This window comes from Bombyx mandarina, chromosome 25 (assembly GCF_030267445.1).
Source record: "Bombyx mandarina strain Sakado chromosome 25, ASM3026744v2".
NCBI classification, from domain to species: Eukaryota; Metazoa; Arthropoda; class Insecta; order Lepidoptera; family Bombycidae; genus Bombyx; species Bombyx mandarina.
Window position 1 is genome coordinate 4670830 of NC_143231.1, and position 21469 is coordinate 4692298.

At 37.2% G+C, this 21469-nt stretch overlaps 3 protein-coding genes across 3 annotated transcripts; 1 reads left to right on the plus strand and 2 right to left on the minus strand.

Moving 5' to 3' along the window:
- Positions 1–8: 8 nt before the first annotated feature.
- Positions 9–10750, minus strand: LOC114243939 (uncharacterized). Its single transcript, XM_089738719.1, has 13 exons — positions 10262–10750; positions 9657–9814; positions 9219–9378; positions 8226–8355; positions 7842–8128; positions 7542–7660; positions 6691–6816; positions 5865–6081; positions 4925–5030; positions 4273–4429; positions 3361–3460; positions 2447–2539; positions 9–1449 (listed from the first exon to the last, which is right to left on the minus strand). Exons 1-13 carry the CDS (start codon positions 10485–10487, stop codon positions 815–817), a joined length of 2514 nt encoding a protein of 837 aa, XP_089594845.1. The 5' UTR covers positions 10488–10750; the 3' UTR covers positions 9–814.
- A 1613-nt stretch (positions 10751–12363) lies between these two features.
- Positions 12364–14662, plus strand: LOC114243927 (RRP15-like protein). Its single transcript, XM_028175580.2, has 4 exons — positions 12364–12551; positions 12625–12980; positions 13540–13859; positions 14449–14662. Exons 1-4 carry the CDS (start codon positions 12509–12511, stop codon positions 14507–14509), a joined length of 780 nt encoding a protein of 259 aa, XP_028031381.2. The 5' UTR covers positions 12364–12508; the 3' UTR covers positions 14510–14662.
- A 2487-nt stretch (positions 14663–17149) lies between these two features.
- Positions 17150–21469, minus strand: LOC114243916 (RAB6A-GEF complex partner protein 2). Its single transcript, XM_089738721.1, has 6 exons — positions 21235–21469; positions 20496–20701; positions 19877–20157; positions 19355–19507; positions 18320–18506; positions 17150–17674 (listed from the first exon to the last, which is right to left on the minus strand). The coding sequence occupies exons 1-6, from the start codon at positions 21354–21356 to the stop codon at positions 17466–17468; spliced, it is 1158 nt and encodes a 385-aa protein (XP_089594847.1). The 5' UTR covers positions 21357–21469; the 3' UTR covers positions 17150–17465.

Sequence of the window (21469 nt, forward strand, 5' to 3'; positions counted from 1 at the left end):
ACAAAACATTTTAAATATTTCTTTAATGGCATTATTAATCCGAGACCTTTTTGGAAAACATTGATGTTTCATTTCGATTTAATACCTATTAACAAGTATAGGATCACATTCACATTTATAAACAATTTCAACACTATTTACACGCACATCGTTACGCTAGAGCAAACAAGATACAAAATGTATGAATTAAACATTTATTGTATAACTTATGAAATAAACTAAAATCGATACGCTGCTCTCTATCTCTATTGGGCAGAGATGCCTGTGATTTGGACATAAGTGTCAAGGGAAATTCTTGATCATTGTCAATTCTACCTAATATTATAAGCAGGAATAAATTTATAGTCAAGAATACGACAATAGAGTCGAATCCAATCAGAATCCAGTGAAAATTGCAGTAACATCTTCATTATACATATCAATTTGTGCACAATTTATAGAGAATAATTCTAACTATAAAAAAGTGGTACATGCCCGTTATCTCTCATGACTACAGTTAACTTTTTATATTGTTAGTAGCCACATAATATATGGGCCATAAAGTTTACATATATTTATAACTACTGTGTATGTTAAATTAGGTAAAATCCGAAATATATTAATTTTTACTTACAAAAAAAAATACAAGTTTCACAGCACATTAGGAAAATCAATAAAAGATGTTGAAGATCATCTGTCTTTTGTAGGAAACTTAATCCGTGCATCGGAAAAAAATCCTTTTTAAATTAATACCATAATAGTATAATAGTGTCCCACTTACAGTGAAACGACTAATTAAGAGACGATTTTAATAATTTATCTACAGTCAACTAACTCAGTTCGAATCTGATTCCATGTGACTCTTATAACTACGACGTGATTTTTTGACGCGCTGACGAAACTTGACCGCGTGGAAGTCAGAGTCGTCGGAAACGTCCTCGGGCGGTTTGGCGCTCGGACCGGCGCCCCCGCCCCCCGCACCCCCCGCCACCGGGACGGGCCACGCGCCGCTCTCCGTGCTACAACTACTCTCCAGCTCGCTCTCGTTCGTTTCATTCATGAGCCGCGCTACTGTCTGGTTGTACCCGATTTTAGGCGAGAGTCGACCTTCGAGCGAGGTAGTGGCGCGTTCGGTCTCGTCCTTCAAGGGCGGCGACTCGCTGGAGTCGGACCGGTGCAGAGCGGCGCGGCCGTTTCTCCTGACGCGGCGCAGGTTCAGCCGGGGGCGGCTCTCGGAGGGGAGCGGGGGGGCGTGGCCCTCGTGCTCGTGGGGCTCGAGCCGCAGCGACTCGCCCAACGAGTCACGCGAGCCGTTGACCGGAGTCGGGACGATGCTGATAAGATTGGGGGGGACGCCGTAATTCGCGTTCTGATTGCCCGGCGACAAGGGTCTGCTGCTGGCCGAATGGTCGTCGTCGGAATCCACCTCGGCTATCCGGAACAGCGCCGGTGCGTTTTGACCTCTGTAACCTGCACACAATTTTTTTTATTGCTTAGATAGGTGGACGAGCTCACAGCCCACTTGGTGTTAAGTATTTACTGCAGCCCATAAACATCTACAACGTAAATGCGCCACCCACCTTGAGACATAAGTTCTAAGGTCTCAGTATAGTTACAACGGCTGCCCCGCCCTTCAAACCGAAACGCATTACTGCTTCATGGCAGAAATAGGCGGGGTGGTGGTACCTACCCGCGCGGACTCAAGAGGTCCTACCACTAGTAACACAATACATACTAAAATGAGTGAGATTTTTTTTTTTTTTTTTTTATTGCTTAGATGTGTGGACGAGCTCACAGCCCACCTGGTGTTAAGTGGTTACTGGAGCCCATAGACATCTACAACGTAAATGCGCCACACACCTTGAGATATAGTTCTAAGGTCTCAGTATAGTCACAACGGCTGCCCCACCCTTCAAACCGAAACGCATTACTGCTTCACGGCAGAAATAGGCAGGGTGGTGGTACCTACCCGTGCGGACTCACAAGAGGTCCTACCACCAGTAATTACGCAAATTATAATTTTGCGGGTTTGACTTTTATTGCACGATGTTATTCCTTCACCGTGGAAGTCAATCGTGAACATTTGTTGAGTACGTATTTCATTAGAAAAATTGTGAGTGACCTGAGGAATTGTTTGAAATGATTCCATCATCTCGTTTTTACCATCGCACCGCCCGCCACCGAAGTGGAGTTCATCCATACTACTGGACCCACCGCGGTCATCCACAGTGCGTTTTCAGAGATCTTTTTTGCCACGTACCATCCGGCTATGGAATGAGCTCCCCTCCATGATGTTTCCCAAGCGCTATGATATGTCCTTCTTCAAACGAGGTTTATGGAGAGTGCTTAACGGTAGGCAGCAGTTTAACGGTAACCACTCACCATCAACTTGTCCGCCAATAAAACCGTCCAAGGGCAATAAAAAAAAACTCACAGGCGATATAGATATATAAGTGACCAAACTTACCTGAGCTTGTACTGGGTAACGCCATGTTGTCTTCGTAATTGTCGTAGTTCGTACAGTTGTTGTTATCGCTACTATCTTGAGGTGTGGTGCCACCTGTAATAAACAACAATATGATCATGGAGTCCGTCTTCGTCGCGGCCTAAAGGATAAGACGTCCGGTGCATTCGTATCGTAGCGACGCGAATCCTGCAGGGAGGTACCAATTTTTCTAAGGAAACATGTGTGTATTTGACAAATGTTCACGAATGACTTTTAGGATGTACTAATAACATCGTCTTAAAATCATTAGCGTAATTACTAATCAGAATTCTGTCTACTTCTACCATGCAACAGAAATCTGTTCTGATTCCAAGGGTGGGGAAGCCGTTGTACCGTAGAACCCAAACATAGAATTAATGTGTCAAAGTGGGTGGCGGCATTCACGTTATTCGTGCCTATGGCTCATGTAGGTAGAGAGAGAGAGAGAGAGAGTGAGAGAGAGAGAGAAAGAGGGAGGGAGTGAGAGGGAGAGGGAGGGGGAGGGAGTGAGAGGGCGGGGGAGAGAGAGAGAGAGAGAGAATACACTTTATCGCACACCAAAACACAATTTAACATTCAAAAAACAGTCAAAAAGCAGATACATTTGTACAATAGGCGGTATTATCGCTAAAAGCGATCTCTTCCAGACAACCGTTTAATTTACAGAAATTCTGGAAAATATTAAAATATAGCAGGTATGTTGCGGTGTACCATAGACAATACATTATTATAGAAAATATATACATACAATAGACAGATATATACCGTTTACGTAGATATATATCGGTAACTCCTGAACACCAAATGAGCCTCCCATAAGTTCCTTCACTCATCAACGCAATAAAAAAAGTAGTATTTATGAGACAAGCCAAGGCCGAAAAGCGCCGTTCTCTTACCGTTGTTCCTTAAATTCGAGACTCTTCTGTAACAATTTGTTTTGGCTTTTCTTTTAACGGACCTACTGGAGTTCTGTCGTCTTCTAACCGGTCTGATCATCTAAAATCAAACAATAGTCACATTGAAAATAAATCACGACTACAAGTTAATCATTTTGTTGTAGTAAATTAAAATGATATTACAATAAAGTTTCAATGTTGATATGTTACTGATATTTTATAATCAGTGTGATACGTTAGTCTCTATGAGGTATATTACGTGTCTTTTCGTGTTAGGTATTAAAACTATGATCTAATTGCTCAATTGAATGCATTTCGACTCTTGCACTGCGACCCCCTCCTTCTTCTTCTTTTTCTTCACCTTATCCCACTAGGTGAGGCACAGCGAGTTTTTCTCTTCCATTCTCTTCTATCAGCTGTCATCTCAACACTCACTCCTCTCTCTCATATCGACATTCACACCCCATCCATGTCTTCTTCGGTCGACCTCACCCCCTCTACCTTGCACTACTATTTCCATACATCTCCTAGTCACATGCATCTTCTCTCTACGCATCACATGTCCATACCAGGCTAACCGTCCGCTATTTAATTTGTTAATTACCGGGGTTAATTTCGCACTTCCTCTTGCAACCTTACTGGTGGTAGGACCTCTTGTGAGTCCGCGCGGGTAGGTACCACCACCCTGCCTATTTCTGACGTGAAGCAGTAATGCGTTTCGGTTTTATGGGTGGGGCAGCCGTTGTAACTATACTTGAGACCTTAGAACTTATATCTCAAGGTGGGTGGTGCATTTACGTTGTAGTTGTCTATGGGCCCTAGTAACCACTTAACACCAGGAAACCTCCGGCAGCAGTTTCGGTGTCAGGTTCCGGAAGCTTGTGTTAACGACGAGGCTGTCTCGCTACTCACCCGGGCGGAGTTCCTGTAGAGCGCTCGTGCGGGCTCGTCGGAGTCGGTCCGGTCGGCGGGGGGCGCGGGGCGGGGCGCCGGGCGCCGCATCGCGCGGGTGCGCACGCCCTTGCCCTTGCCACTCGACTTGCCCGCGCTGCGAGGCTGCTTGCTGCGTCTGTAAATTAATCAAACCCATATTCCTCGGTTATCTCCGTAATGTAATAATAATCTCTAGGCCATATTTTATAAGTTAGTTCACAAAAAATAAGACCAAAAAAATTGGTTTTAAATTAAAATTTTTATTTGTGACGTATGGAACGATAAATTAAATACCTATTCTAAAACTGGTTCTAGAATTTTATCATGATCTTTCAATTTCTTTCTTCAATCAGCTTTCAATTATGACAGTGACTAACAAAAAATACATTATTTAGTATATTTCCCTTGTAGCATACGGCCCATCTGATAATGAGTGTTTACCGTCGCCCATGGACTTTAGCAATGCCAGAGGCAGAGCCAAGCCGCTGCCTACCTCTAAAATATAATAACATTAACGCAAAAACTATATTGAGGTTTGTTTGTGTCCGAACTGAATTCGGTGGTCTGAATAATTATTAAGGTGCATGCCGAAACTTTGACGCTACTAACACATTCTCCATACTTTGCTCACCTGAGGGCGTCTCTTTTCTGCGGCCGTACGTTCTTATTGTAACGAGACGTCACCAGGCGAGCCATGCGATTGGGGCATCGTTGACTGCGAGCTCCATTTTGATTTTCTGACAAGAGTAACAATTGTTAAAAAATTGTCAATTTATTTATAATAAGTATGTCGATTGCAAGGTAACCCGTCGCCGAGAACAATTACTAAAGTTGGTGATTTCAAACGAAGTGGTTCAAGCCGCCTTTCTAATGACGCTAAATAATGGAGTTCACTCATTAAAATCATCACGTAACTATAAAGCGTTATATAAATTGCACTCTCTCTCTTTCTCTCTCCTTCTATTGTGTACATGTGCGTGCGAGTATTGTGATTCGAGCAGATGATCATTATTTTTATTTAAAATTAGTATTACTGTTACGCCGGTAAGACTATTTCCATCTATCGCCAAATAGTCGAACGAAAACCGAAGGATCTAGTAACATCTAGAACGCGCGAGAAGTACAACGCCACCTATCGTCAGATAGCGGAAACACAACACTAGAAATCTGTGGAATATTCTCGACGATTCTAGGGATTTCGTCTCGACTATAAAAGCGTTGCAGAGATGGCACGCAGTCAGTTAGTAAATGGAACTACTCGAAGCGAAACAGCGAAAGGATCACCTGAAGCGAAGCCGATGAAGCGAATTGAGAGTTTTAAAATGTTTAAAAGTGTTGAATACAGTGTTAACTTGTGAATCGGTAGAATTTTATTGATCCCGAACCCTAGCGCGTAACATTACTTAAATTACAAATGAATTAAAAGAAATTGTAAGCTGGAATAATATCATCACGAAAAATTCATTCATTCCGGTTTCAACAGTAGGTTAGTGATTCGTACACTACTAGCTGATGTTCATATTAAGATATCAATAAAGCAATAAAGAACTAAACCACATTATACAACAAACCTCTTTTCGGCGGCAGCGGTAAGAAGTCGGCAACAATCTGGTCGGTGTCTGACGACTCCGAGTCCTGATCGAGCATGGAAGCAGCCGACGAGGAGCCGTCCAAGGAGTCCGTGTCGTAGGCGAGGCACTCTAGTTCGCGTTGGACCAGAGAATCGAAAAACGCCATCATCCGCGGGTCCTCGTTGGTCGACTGCTCCGCGTAGTTGTGCGATATGTACTGAAAACGACACAAATGTTTGGTTGCGCGCGGGAGTAGTAATGGTATATGCGTAGTGAATTATTGGGATGGCGCCACCTTTGGAGTTTCTCATTTCAGCCTATCGCCGTCCACTGCTGAACATAGGCCTCTCCAATAGATTTCCAGTGCGACCGGTCCATTGCCACCTGCATCCAACGAGACCCAGCGCTTTTTACTAGGTCGTCGGTCCATCTAGTAGGTGGCCTTTGGAGTTTGTTAGTTAATAATTAACGTGAGTATCCAAAGCGTGGTGCTAACTCCCGGTCGATTACGCTTCACCGCTAGCTACCTAGATGGCAGGCTATTGCACAAATAGAGTTTTACATCCATATTTAAGAATCGTTTAATTTTATACAATGTTTTCAAGGAGCTCTGCGCTGAGTAAGTCCCTGCGCTGGATCATCTAGAATATTCGACGGTACTCGCAAATGCTTTTGTTCGGTTGAGTTAGACTCGAGACAGACATAGACCTCGTTTAAATTTTCTACAAATGTGGGAAACTTCATACTCCTCCATCCGCGGAACTTTCGTAAAAAGGGGTACATAGTTTTTGCTTCACGTATTAATATATAGATAACTCCGCCTTACCTGTCCGCTGTGATGAACGAGCGAGACGTAGTCCTCGTGGCTGTATATCTCCCGAGGATTGTCCGATCCCTGAGCTTCTTCTAAAAGAGTTCCGCGCATTTTCGGGTACTCAATGGTCGACCAAACCTGAAATAACCAACTCTTTGATTCACCAATCGTGCAACTTCTTTTTGTAAGTTTTTTTGCATTACATGGCTTTCGTAAAGGCAAAAAGGAATTTTTGGCACTGTCAATACATGCAATCCATTTGAACGAATTATAAATGAGTACAAAACGATACTCATTAGTATTTATTTCCGTATATTCATTGTGTATGATGATGATGATCTTATATGGGATGATCTTATATTTATATGGGAAAGAACAAGCCTGAATTTCTTACAGATTCGTTTCATGGTTTATCCCTGGCAATTTCCGAATACAAAGTTTCATCAAACAAACGATTTATCATCGATTTGGAATTAAATCGACTTGTTTGTTCCAAAAAAAAATTAATTTAATAATTTCGATAGTTCCATATTCTGTGGACGCGCAGCCTATTACAAATCAAAATTCATGAGTTAATGAACGCGAGGAAACGTAATGGAAACACTGTCGGACCTCCGATATTGGAGCAACACTTATGTGATATAGCTTGTAAATTGTTTAGATTGTACTCTTCTACCCACTTATGTAAAGCTCTCCCTCTTTAAGAACGGTTAGCTGGTAGATAGCTCAATTGTTGAGTCAAGCTCGCCATTATATAACTTTTCGCAATTACTGTATTAACTGTGTGTACAATAAAGGATAACATGATATTCAAAGATTCGTATTTTAAAGAAAATATACGGCTCACGCTTTTTTCAACATACTTTTATAATTTTTTCAACGCCCGACGACGCAATCGTACAGTAATGTCGATTGTACCTCACTTGGTTAACTATGGATCTGTGTCCGTAAAGAATTAAATGCGGCGGCTCGACAGCCAATTCTGAAATAGAATAACACAAAAACATTACAATTTTAAATCAATATATTTGAAATTCCGATTGAAACGGTTCGATGACGACGATTCTATGTATTTATGCACCGGTTTCTCTATAGCTTTGATGAAGCAATAACCCAATTGCACAGTCAAATATCATGAAGAATATTTTATTATAGTAACTTACCAGATCCCCCTCCACCGTCTGGGATTTTCCATGCATAGATGTTAAAGTCATCCGAACCGGACAGCACATATTCATCATTCTGACCCGCAAAGGAACAACTCTTCATTGTACACGAATTATAATAATCTTGATGATAGAATTCAGCAACTGGTTCTGGCGATTGGACAGCATATAGCACTGGTGGAAGTCGTCGCCTTAAGGCTAATACGTGAGTGCCAGTTGAATTAAAACAAACGCTCATGCTGTTCTGATAGGGACCCTTCTTTCCACTATAACGTACAACGGGCCTACAAAAAAAAACTTAAACAATCAGAACAAACAGCAGCAGAGTATACTTGCATAACAAAGGAAAGATCAACAAATAGTAGGAATAAAAAAACTTACTGTTTAGGTGAACGCAAGTCCCACAGACTAATTCCGTCCCTTGCATTTGCAGACACAAGCATTCCAGCTTGTTGCGGGTGGTACATTACCCCGTGGAAAGCTTTTCGACTCCGTGATATAACCAAGGACTCTGTTGGACATTTACAAATGTAAATATGCTGGAAATTTAATGTCACATGTTATGCTATAGAAAATGTGGGATGGCAATGTTCTATAATATATTTCACTGTGTAACTATATAGTTTTACATGTAATGCATTACATGCATTAGTTTTATTTTATTTTTCAATATTCTCATGAGTGTTACAGAGCACAAGTAAACATCTACTAACTACTTCATTGTATGTCATCATTGGATGCAAAAATATACTATGAGCAAACCTTATTTGTTGTACTAATACACAACACTATTATTTTCTTCTTCACTGTGGGAATATTTTATTCAGTTTGTATTGCTTATTATAATGCAATATATTTAGCATAATATTCATTGTTTTGTTTTCAAAGTATTCAAGGACCAATGCTAATGCTGGCAGTTCCCCAGAATTCTTTGTCAATATCTAGATTGATTGTGAGAGCTGTAATCCTATTATAATTAACAAGTATATACATATACTAGTTGATTATAATAGTTATAATCTTTTACAAGTGACCTCCTTGTCTGTGACTGTTATTAATTAAACCTATTGTGCTTGAATATTTTTCTCTACCTAATCGCTGTTATCCTACGGGGCTGTTCAACTACACGCAGACGGGTGTTGAGCTTACAGGCTCAGCCTCAGAAATTTGCTAACACTGACTAGCAAGAGCAGTAAATCGGATCGGAATCCCGACCCATTTAGTAAATCAGTGGTTTGTTAAAATTACATTAGCTTTTATATCCTTAAGGTAGTAATACTTCCATGAAGTTCTGATAACATATGTACAAAATTTAACAGTATCGCATTTGCATTCTTATATGATCACAAAATCAACAACAAAAACAAATCTTACCATGAACAGATCTCCTGGTGTCAAACAGCAGCAGTCTTCCATCATTACCGGCGGTTGAAACTACACGTTCACTAAACGGATCAATGCTAAGACAGCATACAGCTCTCTGGTGTTGGAGTACTTCAAGTGGACTTTTGCTTTCCACATCATGAACAATTACCTAAATGTTAAATAAATAAAAGTAATGAGATCTGATTAAACTATCGCTCACAATACATAATAATTTTATGCTCTATAATGCTCATTTTGTTAAATCTGTTATAGTTATCATAAAAAATATTATTTACATGATATTTGTTTTATATATGATTATAAAACTAATAAAATTATAGAAAACCATGTCTCATAATCAAAATATAAACAATTACTTACAAAAACCACTTACAAACCTAAGTAATTATGTGAGACTGATATTTCATTGTCTTTTATTTAACTTACAATATCATCATTCCCTCCTGAATAAATCTTTTTGTTGTCATTAGTAATTCCAATACAAAAAATATTTGATTGGTGAACTGCTTTTAATGAGTGTGGTTTACCATGATCTAATATTGCATGCCCAAATTTCCAAACCATAACACGCCTGTCATCTCCACCTAAAAACAAGTGAAAAATATTTTCTAATATAGCATACAACTCATCTGTCGGTGTATAGACATTGTCATTAATGAGCATCAACAATACTATTGTCTACTGCTCTCAATTCCTTTCAAACCTCATATGACAAAGGACATGTCAGAAAGGTACACAGAGAAAGGGTTTGTTCTAGAGTGTTGATAACCATTGTGATTCCAGACAGTATGGATGGACTATGCTCCTATGACCGTTGATAAGATGGTAAAAGGAGGACGAAATCATCTCAAACCTAGACCTTTACTTTTATTCCTTAGGGCATCATAAACACTAAACTATAAGAGACTTCGTCAGTGTTTTATTACGTCGACTAAAAAATCTATTGAACAAATTTGGCAAGAAACTTACGAATTTAGATATCATAAAATATATTCAAATTCTAATACAAGGATATGGTGAGCAATAATTACCTGATACGAGAATTTCGCCATTGCTTGAAAACTCTATAGCATTTACACACCCGAAATGGCACAAAAGATCTTTTCGATATAAATTCTTTGCGGCTTTTAAACGATTACTAAATAATTCTGATTTTATGGTAGGTATGACTGCACTTTCTCGTTTATATGTATATGGTGCAGGGTTAGCAATATTCGCCATGTTTAAAGAAACATCACCATCTTCTGTAAATAACATAAAGGGCTACAATAGCTAGATATGAAAATTGTTGACAATACAAGTTGACATCTATAAAACCATAGCTGCAAACTGTCAAACAGCGTTGTGGGATTTGGTTGTATCAGCCAAAGTATCAGCTGTGAGCTCGAGGCTGCGTTCTATTTAAGGAGGTAGGAAAAAAATGTAGAGAGCAAAGCAACTGATAATATGTGGAGAATGTGTAAAAAAAAATTTATTGAAGCTATACTTCTTTAGGCGCGTTATGAAAAATTGATGAGAGTGAAATTTTACGATGCGCGGACCATGACACAAATTTAACAGAATGAAGTTGCCCACTAAATCGCTCATTACAATACGACCGACGTAGCTTGGCGAGTCTGAATATAGCCGCAGGTGAACTTTCCGAACCGTACCGAGATTTACCGAATTTATACGTTGTCAAGAAAAGGGATGTCCATTATGCGTGTTTGAGGATGTTGTTTAATCGTTTTTTTTTTAAATTGATTTAAATTTAAATAAATAAAAAAGAAATAAATTTAATAAAAATAAAGTATAACTTCATACGCGCCTACATAAGTACACGCACCCTTTTTTTTATTGCTTAGATGGCTGGACGAGCTCACAGCCCACCTGGTGGTAAGTGGTTATTGGAGCCCGTAGACATCTACAACGTAAATGCGCCATCCACCTTGAGATACAAGTTCTAAGGTCTCAAGTATAGTTACAACGGCCCCACCCTTCAAACCGAAACGCATTACTGCTTCACAGCAGAAATAGGCGGGGTGGTAGTACCTACCCGCGCGGACTCACAAGAGGTCCTACCACCAGTGAAGAGGTGAAGAGGATTAAGATAGATGTGCATTTTAAAACAGGCATCAGATAGAGGGATTGAGCAATAGATAAAAACTTAGACCATAAATTATAAAATTATAGCGGATTCCTTAGAGATTCCCCTGTCGTAATTGAATCGACACGTAACAAATTAAAATGTTACAAAAATATAGTAAAATGAATGCGAAATGCAAAACTGACGAGAGAGAGAGAATATAAGCTCTTAATCAAACCAAAGAATAAAACATTTTACATAAAAATATCGTTTTCGTGATTTGACAATGCGCGTTCAAAACTAGAGAGTTTCGGTACGAACTGTTCAGCGGGATAGAGAAAAGTTAAGAGAAAGTGAGAAAAAGAGGATATGAGTCGACTCTTATCAAAGGCGGCAATCTGACTTTTGGACAATGATTGGTAAATCAGAAAAACGAATTATTGACTTTGTATTCCTTTGGCAGTCACAAAACTCTTCGGAACGACATCTTAGATAAATAACAGGTTAACTATTAACCTTTATTTAATGCAGGTTTTGAACCGTATTCTTTGAAGGAGACGATTATATTCAAATAAATCTGTATTGACATATCAATAAATTTTTTTTGTCCAAATGTACAGATTGCCGCCTTTGATAATAGACGACTCATATATGCTATCGAAATGTTATAGAAGAATATTGAAAATATCGTGGCCGAAGTTCAGAACCAATCAGTCAATTCTACAGGAACTCTGCATTAAGCACTGTCAATCCTCCATCGTTCAGGGTCACATTATCGCTTATAAAGCGCACCACCATCCGAACCGGTGACCACGACCACTGCAAGCCAAGGCCGTTTTCCAATTACAGCACAAGAGCGCAAACGGACTAAGAAAAAATTTGCGGGAACACTACATGTCAATTTTTTTATGTTGTTATAGGTTTTTTCCACAATCAATCTATGTATAATATTTATATAATGATGTATTAAACTTCATTTCATTTTTCATAAAACAGAAAAGGTTTTGGCTTATGATGCAAACAATTTGTAATAATGGGCCATGTTCCCTTTGCATTATCAAAAAAATTAATCAATTAGAAAATAAACAGGAGGTACGGTAGGTGTAGGTACATAACCTACACGATTTTTTAAGCTAAAATTTAAAACATATTATTCATAAATAAGAAACTGTTGTGAACTGTTCTGAGTTAAATAAAAATTACTGATGTTAAAATGGTAGTGGTAGAAAAAATGAAGTCAGTTTTAAAAGTTTCAGGTACATACCCTATACAGAAGTAAATGTGAATGAATTTAGTTAATAAAAGGATATACATAAAATTTAAATGTAGTTTCAGATACAGAATCAAGTGTTGAAGAATCTAGTGATAGTGAGAATGAGTCTGTTACTAATAATGAAGTCGATGAAAACCCGGAAGCAGATTTCAAAAGCTCTAAATCAGATTCAGAGGAAGAGAATCGCCTTTTAGCAAACGAAGGCTGGGCGGATTCTATCTCAAAAATTTTAGGTTCCAGCAAACCCAAGAATAAAAAAACATTAGTCTTATCTAGAGCCAAAAAGCATTCAGAAATAGTAAAAAAAGAAAAAGAAGAGAAACCAAGTTTTGAAGTTATAGGTGAAGTGAATGAAACTGAATCAAAAGTCAAGAAGGAAGAGATTAATGTAGAACCACCAGCTAAGAAAGCGGTTTGTATTCTGAATATTAAATTAATAGTGTTCTTTTTGTTATTGCACTAGTTTTAAGGTAGACTAGCTCACATACCAATCTGGTTTTAAGTGATACTGGAGCCCATAGACTGGTTAATGTGAATGAGACATAAATTTCAAGTCTCTATTGTGTAACTGTCACACACATCAAAACTGCATATATCACTGCTTTATTCTAAAAATAGACAGAATACCAAACTATACCTACCTGTGTTGGCTTTTAATGCAAGATTTTATTTTTACTAGCAAAGATGGTGACATATGCCACTTTACCTGATATTAAGTTGTTACTGAAGCTGATTGACGTCATGAGAAATCTATACATAATTAAACAAAAATAAATATTTTTACTGGCACCTTAATATCTTAAGTCCTAATGTTTCAATGAAGACCATTTTATCTCTTACACTAGTAAACATGCCTCATAGCATAATATTGCATTTATAGACTAATTTTAAGGTTAGTCATTATTATGTTTTTAGATGAACTTTAGAGATGCCTTCTTATATAAATTTAACAGACTAAAAATAATTTGCAGAAACATGAAAAACCATCAATAAGAATTAAGCCAAACATCTTAGAAAAGGACAGAGAAAGATTATTGAATAAAATAGCCACTAAAGGTGTAGTACAATTATTCAATGCAGTAAGAAATCAACAAAAATCTATAGAGAAAGAAATGGATCGGAATGATTTGTCTGAAGGAAAGAAAGAAAAGATTTTGAAAAAATTTGATAAGAGAACTTTCTTGGATACCCTTATGGGACAGAGTAAATCAATAGTTGTTGATGAACATGTAAAAAGCTTAAAAGATGAAGTTAAAGATGAAACTGACAGACCCAAATGGAATGCTTTAAGGTAAGAAAAACAGAATTCTACTCCGTGTATGATGATTACTGTTATTTGTACCCAGTTTATCATCATCCCATAAGACACTAGAATAAACACCATTCCTTTCAACTGAAACCCTCTAATTCGTCTTCAAAGCATCCCAGAAAAAATTCTGCTTTATTTAACTTAGAACACACTTGACTCCTTGGTAATCTTTATGTGTAAAGTAACGGTCTTAATATATGGTTTTTAATATATGAAGCCTTTCCTGAAGTGAAAGTGGTGTTGACGTTGACCATTCCTCCTTTAAAAAATACCTAGTCACCTCAAGTCACTCACTCTCAAGGAGTTGCCTTGGTAATAATGGTTACGAAGGGAAATGACCGCTTCTGGGCGCTAGGGTAGCAACTGGAGTCTGTCCTGTCTGCTTCATAGAGGCCCTGAGAGGTTTAAAATAAAATTTCAAGGTTTTGTAGTAAGACTTAAATCTTTCTATTTCTGATGAACACACAAACGTTCACAAAGAAACAGTTTTTAATAATATGTGAAAAGCACTAGACCAAACTAAAACTTATTTTGATTTAAATTGTTGCAATTCTACTGTTTTACTTTTCAGAGATGACTTTATGATGGGAGCCAAAATGAAAGATTGGGACAAAGAATCAGTCGATGAATGAAATAAAATTTCTACCAAAATATTCTTAGTAATGCATTTTCTTTTTTAAATGTTAAGTTATTCTTTGTAATTGTACAAGAAATCCAAATTACAAAATTGACATAAGAAATTATTGCATATTCCTAAAATAATAAATTTACAGAAAAAACAAAAACGCACCTTTCCATTTCATACATTCACAGAGTTTCTCGTCGGATTTTCTCAGTTTGTCGCGATTCCGATTCGGTGGAAGATACAGCAAAACACTGCTCTTGCTAGGCCTAGTTTAAGCAAGTCCTCCCAAGTTGAATCCAGTCAGCTCACCAACCAAACCGTGCGTGGGTGGAATAGCCCTTTAGGCTCCAACGATTAGGTAGAGAAAAAAATGTACGTAGAATTCCATCGTCTCCTAAGGGCCGAGTCACACCGGAATGGCAGCGGCCTCCAGAGTGCACGCGCCTAGTCTCCTCTTGACTATAGTAGAATTATCTTGTCCGTGCAGTTTGGGTCATAAAACATAGCCCGGCTAGGGTGGTGAGCATGTTGCGCGGGCGTAACGCCATTATCGATAAAAACACGTACACGGCGGCGGGATGGTATACGAAGGGTGGTGAGACATTGTTATGTTAAGAGTAATTTTTACTTACCTGCAAATTATAGTACATTATGTCGAAGAGAAATGTGTTTTTATGCATTCGTTCTCTGAATTTCTTTAGTAACACAACGTCTACTCCTTTGTTTTGTATCAAAACGACAGAATTTATTCAAAATAATATTTGCACGTGTTGTTATCAACAATGTGTTAAAATTTTTCACTGAAATAAGAATAGATCCCGAAAAGTTACAGTGTTAACTTGCTACGGCGATATGTGGTGTAAGTATTCCATTAGTGATTTTTTCTTTCATTTTTATCACTAACCCACAATATGACAAAACTAAATACACTATCGATAACGCTTATCGACAACAATAATGCGCATCACTATGCCCGTCCCTAAGGCTCGTGAGTGGAAGAGAGAGCGAAATACTCGTTTCACCGCTCCGATTTTTTATGACCCAAACTCTACGAATAAATAATAAGTACTTATTATTTATTCGTAGCTCAAACTGCACGGACAAAATAATTCTACTATAGTTTAGTTTCTTCATTGCAATGATACTCGTATGTTTGGAGTGAACATGATGGAATTGGTTATTATATATGACCGCGGTGCCTTGTGTCGCCGCTGGCAGCTGCGGTCAGAATCACCGACAAGACGCACGTGGCGCGCGGCTAGGCGGCTGTTCGCTCCGCCGCGGGCGGGCGGCGGCTCTGTCGCGACCTTTTCAAGCTTTTCAAGCGATACTAATATTTAAAGTATAAATAATAATAAGTAGGTAATCATTTATTAAATGTGCTGTTACCTTTTAATGTAGTCTTTCCTGTAGTTATATTCTCCATCCAATTTCTGATAATAAAAATTCTGATATCAGTCTGTGATTCGGTATTAAGCTTGTTCTTAACTAATTTCAGGAACAATAGGTTTTCTTCTCGTGTCGGCTAGTTGGATTAGAAGTCAATCAATCAGAAGTCGGAAACGAACAATTCGCTAGAAAGACGAAAGTCGAAAGTCGCTTTGAAGTCGTCGTGGCCTAAAGGATAAGACATCCGGTGCATTCGTGTTGAAGCGATGCACCGGTGTTCGAATCCCGCAGGCGGGTACCAATTTTTCTAATGAAATATGTACTCAACAAATGTTCACGATTGACTTCCACGGTGAAGGAATAACATCGTGTAATAAAAATCAAACCCGCAAAATTATAATTTGCGTAATTACTGGTGGCAGGACCTCTTGTGAGTCCACGCGGATAGGTACCACCGCCCTGCTTATTTCTGCCGTGAAGCAGTAATGCGTTTCGGTTTGAAGGGTGGGGTAGCCGTTGTAACTATACTGAGACTTTAGAACTTGTATCTCAAGGTGGGTGGCGCGTCTACGTTGTAGATGTCTATGGGCTCCAGTAACCACTTAACATCAGGTGGGCTGTGAGATCGTCCACCCATCTACGCAATAAAAAAATAAAAAAAAGACGATGACTGTAGGCTCTCCTTCCAAGAATTGCGGATACTTTACTATTATTTAATTTTTAAGCTATTGCATAGCTTTTATCGCGGGCCTTGAGCGCGGCTTACTGTAATCATGAAATTCCGTAACGAAAAAACTTTACACCCCTCACTCCGCCTACCATGTAGCTCGCGTTCAACACATTCACACGTTGCGCTTGTGTAGGTAGTGTTTGTGAATAAGCGCGTGGCGTGACGTCACACTGCATGCGCATCATCTGCGCAAAGTCTGCCCATCTCTCCCTCGCGCGGTCTAGCTTATGAGTGTGAAGGGGACAGTTAAGGTTTTGCTTTTATTAATGTCAAATATAGCGTAGTCTTGTTTTATTATTGTTTTAATATTAAATTATCATTGTCTAATTATAATTGCATAAGTTGATAAAAAATGCTATGAAATAGGTTTACTGCGGCAGTTCCCGAGTGCCACACGTTTTTTTTAATTATTAATTACGGATATTTTAATTCATAAACAGGATTTAATAAATCGACCTTTCGATACTTCATTATTTCTATTCATTTTATATGTAACGTTTTCAAGAACAAGTTTTATAATGAAAACGATTTTTACAGTTTAATATCACCTTTATTATTTCTGACGTTTTGAATACTTTTAATTTTCATGGTCGCGATTATAGCTCTTATTCGTCGACATTTTAATGTTGTGCTGACTACTACTACTAAATCTAAAAAATGTTTTTATTGACATAGGTAATCATAATTATTTTCTTTACTTTTATGCCTATATATAGAAAGCAAAAACAAATATTAAGTACATATATATATAAATATAGGGAATGTTATTATTATTTATTTACAATAACTGCTATACAATAACAGTGTTTTAAAGTTTAGTTTTGCCCTTTTTGTAACTACAGACTCATTTAATATTTAATGTATATGCATCTGTACCTACAGTATGATGCATAATTTCTTTTGGTAAAGTCGAATATATTTTAACGGGCAAATTCCACACCATTGTTTCTATGGGAACATTCAATGGAGCATTCCAGTCTTTGTCTTCGGGATTTGGTACTAGTTTTTCATTAGTGGTAACAAATTCGAAATGTAGACGCCATTGTAATGAAACTGAAAAAAAAATTATTTTTTAACACTTCTTACTGAATATCATATCTATCTATACATATAAATAAAACTGGAGTGTATGTTTGAAATATTGAAATAACCGCTTTTTACTACATGCATATGAATATTTATACAGTACATACACCAAAATAACATTTTTTACAATTTTTTTCTGTCTGTTCCGGCTAATCTCTGGAACGGCTGGACCGATTTTGACGGGACTTTCACTAATAGGTAGCTGATATTATAAGTAACTTGGCTGCTTTCGTTAGACTAGCTTCGCCCCGCGGTACGACAATAACCGCGGGTAACATCGTTATTAATAATAAAATTTAATGTTTCCGAAGCGAAGCGAGGGCGCGCGGGCGGGTCGCTAGTTAATAATAAATATGGTTCATATCTATGGACATAGATGTAAACCAGATTTAAATTGAAAGTGTTGTTTTAATGGAGTGATCTAAGTCATAAGAGTTGTAAGACAAACATCTTTGAGAACTATAGCTTTGGCTGTAACGGTTGGAAACAAACATAATATGATTGTAAGTGGTAACTTCTAAACAGCTAGAGGATATGTATAGGTCAATGAACATGTTGAATAATAGACCAAATTAACAATAAATTTCATTGAAAATAGTATGAACTAGTTACCATCATCCACTTCAAAAGCAGGTGTTATGTGCAGGGGTATTGGTAGTATTAGTTGAGACTGAGTCAAGCCCAATGTCACTTCATGATATCTTGCTACTGTCATGGATCTACTACTTGTCTCTTTGTTCACATTCTTAGGGGGTGATTTGGTTTTCAGTACTTCTTCGGGTTGTAATGATACAGATACCTGAAAAAAGAAATTTAGATTTAGAAAGTGACTGACTTGTCTTGGACCTACTAGGTCTAGGCTTTGAGCGACCAATCTATGCAATCTCTGCTATTTCAATACTGAAAACAGAACTGAACCGCATCACTTTTTACATTTTTACACCATTGACATTAAAATAGCAGAAATTAATGGCTACTACAAAATGGCCTAGGCTGGCCTAGAGTGAATATTGCTAGCCAGCATTCTTTTCATTTTCTATGGCCTTACGTTATATATATAACACTGCTTAATTTTTTAATACTAATTCATAGTTTGTAAATCGCAGCAACTTTCAGGAGTGAAACGAAACATTACTGAAACTGCCACCAGCACCATGCTACAGCACACATATAATTAGTGACTGAAGAGTAAGTTGATACAATGTAATTTATCTGCTATATATAGTTGTTTGCATGAGTGTACCATGCTCACCACAAACCGGGAGAAATGGCGATTGCTTGTGAGACTCATCACATCTGCCCAAAGATGACCACGACCGCTCTGACAAGAGCGATCGTGGTCATTCTTTGACAAGAAGGAAAATATGCCATACTAGCCTATAGGCCACTTGTTATATTTTCTATTTATTACAGACATTATCAATATCAGGATACAGGAAACTGCCTAATTGAAAATAATGAATGAAAATATAACTAATGCCCGACTAATTGGTAGTGCCAAAATAAATAGGGTATTAAAGTCATTGTCGTCATCAAGAGATTTTCTGACAGATAGATAATTTTATATACAAATATCAGTTTAACGTTAATTTTATTTGCAATACAAATCTATTACTTTATGTCATACTATATTAAAAATTTAATTACCTGCATACAAGTAACTGTTCCAACAGAGAAATCAAATGTACCAACAATATCTTCTCCGAGTTTATATGCTGATTTAAACATGCAGAACCTGCCTACTTTTCCTCGGGTGTTAGTTATCATGTATGAATTTGGACTTCTTCTTGCTGTCAAATTCTGTAATTAAAGAAACACAGTTTATACTTCGATAAAGGTTTTCAAACTACCGAACATATCTTGGGTCAAGATCATACAGCATCTAGTCAGAGAAAGAGCTTCAGCTCCTCAATGTCCTGTGCAAAACAAATGCCACTATTCTCTAATAACCTTTTTACCATTGTCTTATGGGTAGATAATTATTTCCTATAAAAGTGAAACCTGAGAGGGAACCAAAACTAAATTATTTTATTTGTTTGTAAATTTAAAATGTTTTATTGTATTTCTATTTACAATAAATCAGATTTTTTATTTTATGTTATCCATTTATAAAAGTGACGAGGTGTTTTACTCACTGTAAACAGGAAATATTTGTATTAATTTACCAACCTGTAAAACCTGCAATGCCATAGTCAATGGTGTCTCCACTTTCCTCTCCTCAGAAAATGGATTAGTCGGGTGAAGTTCCTCAGTAGTTTCATTACCACACAAAGCAGCAAGATCTTGCATATTTATTATTGGGCTTATTGGCAACACTCTAAACGGAATTCTGACCATTTTAATGTGAGACCCCACTTTTTGTGTTGCTATTGTTATTTTATATGAGTATTTCACTGAAGTACCTCTGTATGATGGCGGTGCTTCTATGGGGAGAGATTCTCTGTACCAGACTATAAATTGTAATATATTCAATTTACATACAAAAGCAAGCATTATTAAAAAATTAACAATTTTTGTTTTTTTTTAACACTAAGTTAAATTAGTTAACCTAACTTGAACACAATTTACAATAATAAAAATGTATAATGTAAATAAATACTAATAATAATAATCCAATAAATGTAAAGCTCACCCTCTTTAAGAACGGTTAGCTGGTAGATACCTCAATTGTTGAGTTAAGCTCGCCATTTTATAACTTTTCACAATTATTATATTGTATTAACTGTGTGTACAATGAAGAATGAGTGTAAAATTTATGTTTTTTCAATAGCTCAATATTCCTACTTACATGTTTTCGTTTCACCTAGTGGTATAGTCAAGTCACAGAACAATATTTTAGGTTTACTGTGGAACACTGCGTCTCCAACATCACAGGCTGCTACTTCCAAAGAAGTTGTTTTCCCTAATATTGGGGTTTTGTCACCTTGAGCCCCTGACGTTGAATAGAAGCAATGGAACTGTGCTGAAGCCCAAGCTAGATTTTCTAATGTGTCACTGAAAATAATCAATGTGATATAAGTACTTAGCGCATACTATCAATACTATTTTTTTTCATGTTTGTACAATGATCATTATTTATAGTTTGGCAAATTTCTTTTATATAAAAAAATGTTGTACTTAATTATGTTACTTTATTCTATATGACATGAATATTCAAGAGCCGTATTTATTCTATACCTACAAGCTATTTCAAAGATATTTACGAAAAGAGATTAAGGTATGGTTGTAAGTTTCAAAACACAATTACTATTTTTTTGACATGTTTAATTTAGAGGCTGCCCAAACAACTCCATTAAAGATATTCGGAATTGAGTCCAATATTTGTTTAAAATAGAATATTTTGTACATAGTACTTGTGATATAATATACAAAAACTGCATAGATTCTTTTTAAAACTTTTAAGAAATTAATTAAAGCTTTTAGATTATAGAATTCGATTTAATAATTCGCATATTTCTTTCTCTATCAGTTCAACAGTTGTGTTCGTATTGTTTTATTAAACTGAAAACTAGTAATACAGTACGTACCTGTGGCTTTGCGAGTTCCTGTGTTCAGGTTGAGCTGTATAACAGAAAGAAATACAACATTCTATTGCTTCACCAGCTAAATATACAGTTCCTGTAGTCAATTTAGCGGATAGTTCGATCATCTTGTAAAAAATGGTTTCTGTGATGTTAGTAAATCAGAATCTTTACGAATCAATTCAAAATATTTATCGCAATTCCTACATTGGTGAGCTGTCAGTTCTTTTTTATTTAATTT

What these genes read in the sequence shown, in the direction of transcription:
- LOC114243916 (XM_089738721.1), bottom strand. Translation starts at nt 21,356, where the DNA reads ATGATCGAACTATCCGCTAAATTGACTACAGGAACTGTATATTTAGCT. An exon ending in AGGAACTCGCAAAGCCACAG is followed by an intron (nt 20,702 to 21,234) that starts GTACGTACTGTA and finishes GATTATTTTCAG; the next exon opens with TGACACATTAGAAAATCTAG. An exon ending in TGGCATTGCAGGTTTTACAG is followed by an intron (nt 19,508 to 19,876) that starts GTTGGTAAATTA and finishes CTTTAATTACAG; the next exon opens with AATTTGACAGCAAGAAGAAG.
- LOC114243939 (XM_089738719.1), bottom strand. Translation starts at nt 10,487, where the DNA reads ATGTTATTTACAGAAGATGGTGATGTTTCTTTAAACATGGCGAATATT. An exon ending in TCTACAGGAACTCCGCCCGG is followed by an intron (nt 3,461 to 4,272) that starts GTGAGTAGCGAG and finishes GTTTGATTTTAG; the next exon opens with ATGATCAGACCGGTTAGAAG. An exon ending in CTCGAATTTAAGGAACAACG is followed by an intron (nt 2,540 to 3,360) that starts GTAAGAGAACGG and finishes TGTTTATTACAG; the next exon opens with GTGGCACCACACCTCAAGAT.
- LOC114243927 (XM_028175580.2), top strand. Translation starts at nt 12,509, where the DNA reads ATGGTAGTGGTAGAAAAAATGAAGTCAGTTTTAAAAGTTTCAG. An exon ending in GTCAGTTTTAAAAGTTTCAG is followed by an intron (nt 12,552 to 12,624) that starts GTACATACCCTA and finishes ATTTAAATGTAG; the next exon opens with TTTCAGATACAGAATCAAGT. An exon ending in AACCACCAGCTAAGAAAGCG is followed by an intron (nt 12,981 to 13,539) that starts GTTTGTATTCTG and finishes AATAATTTGCAG; the next exon opens with AAACATGAAAAACCATCAAT.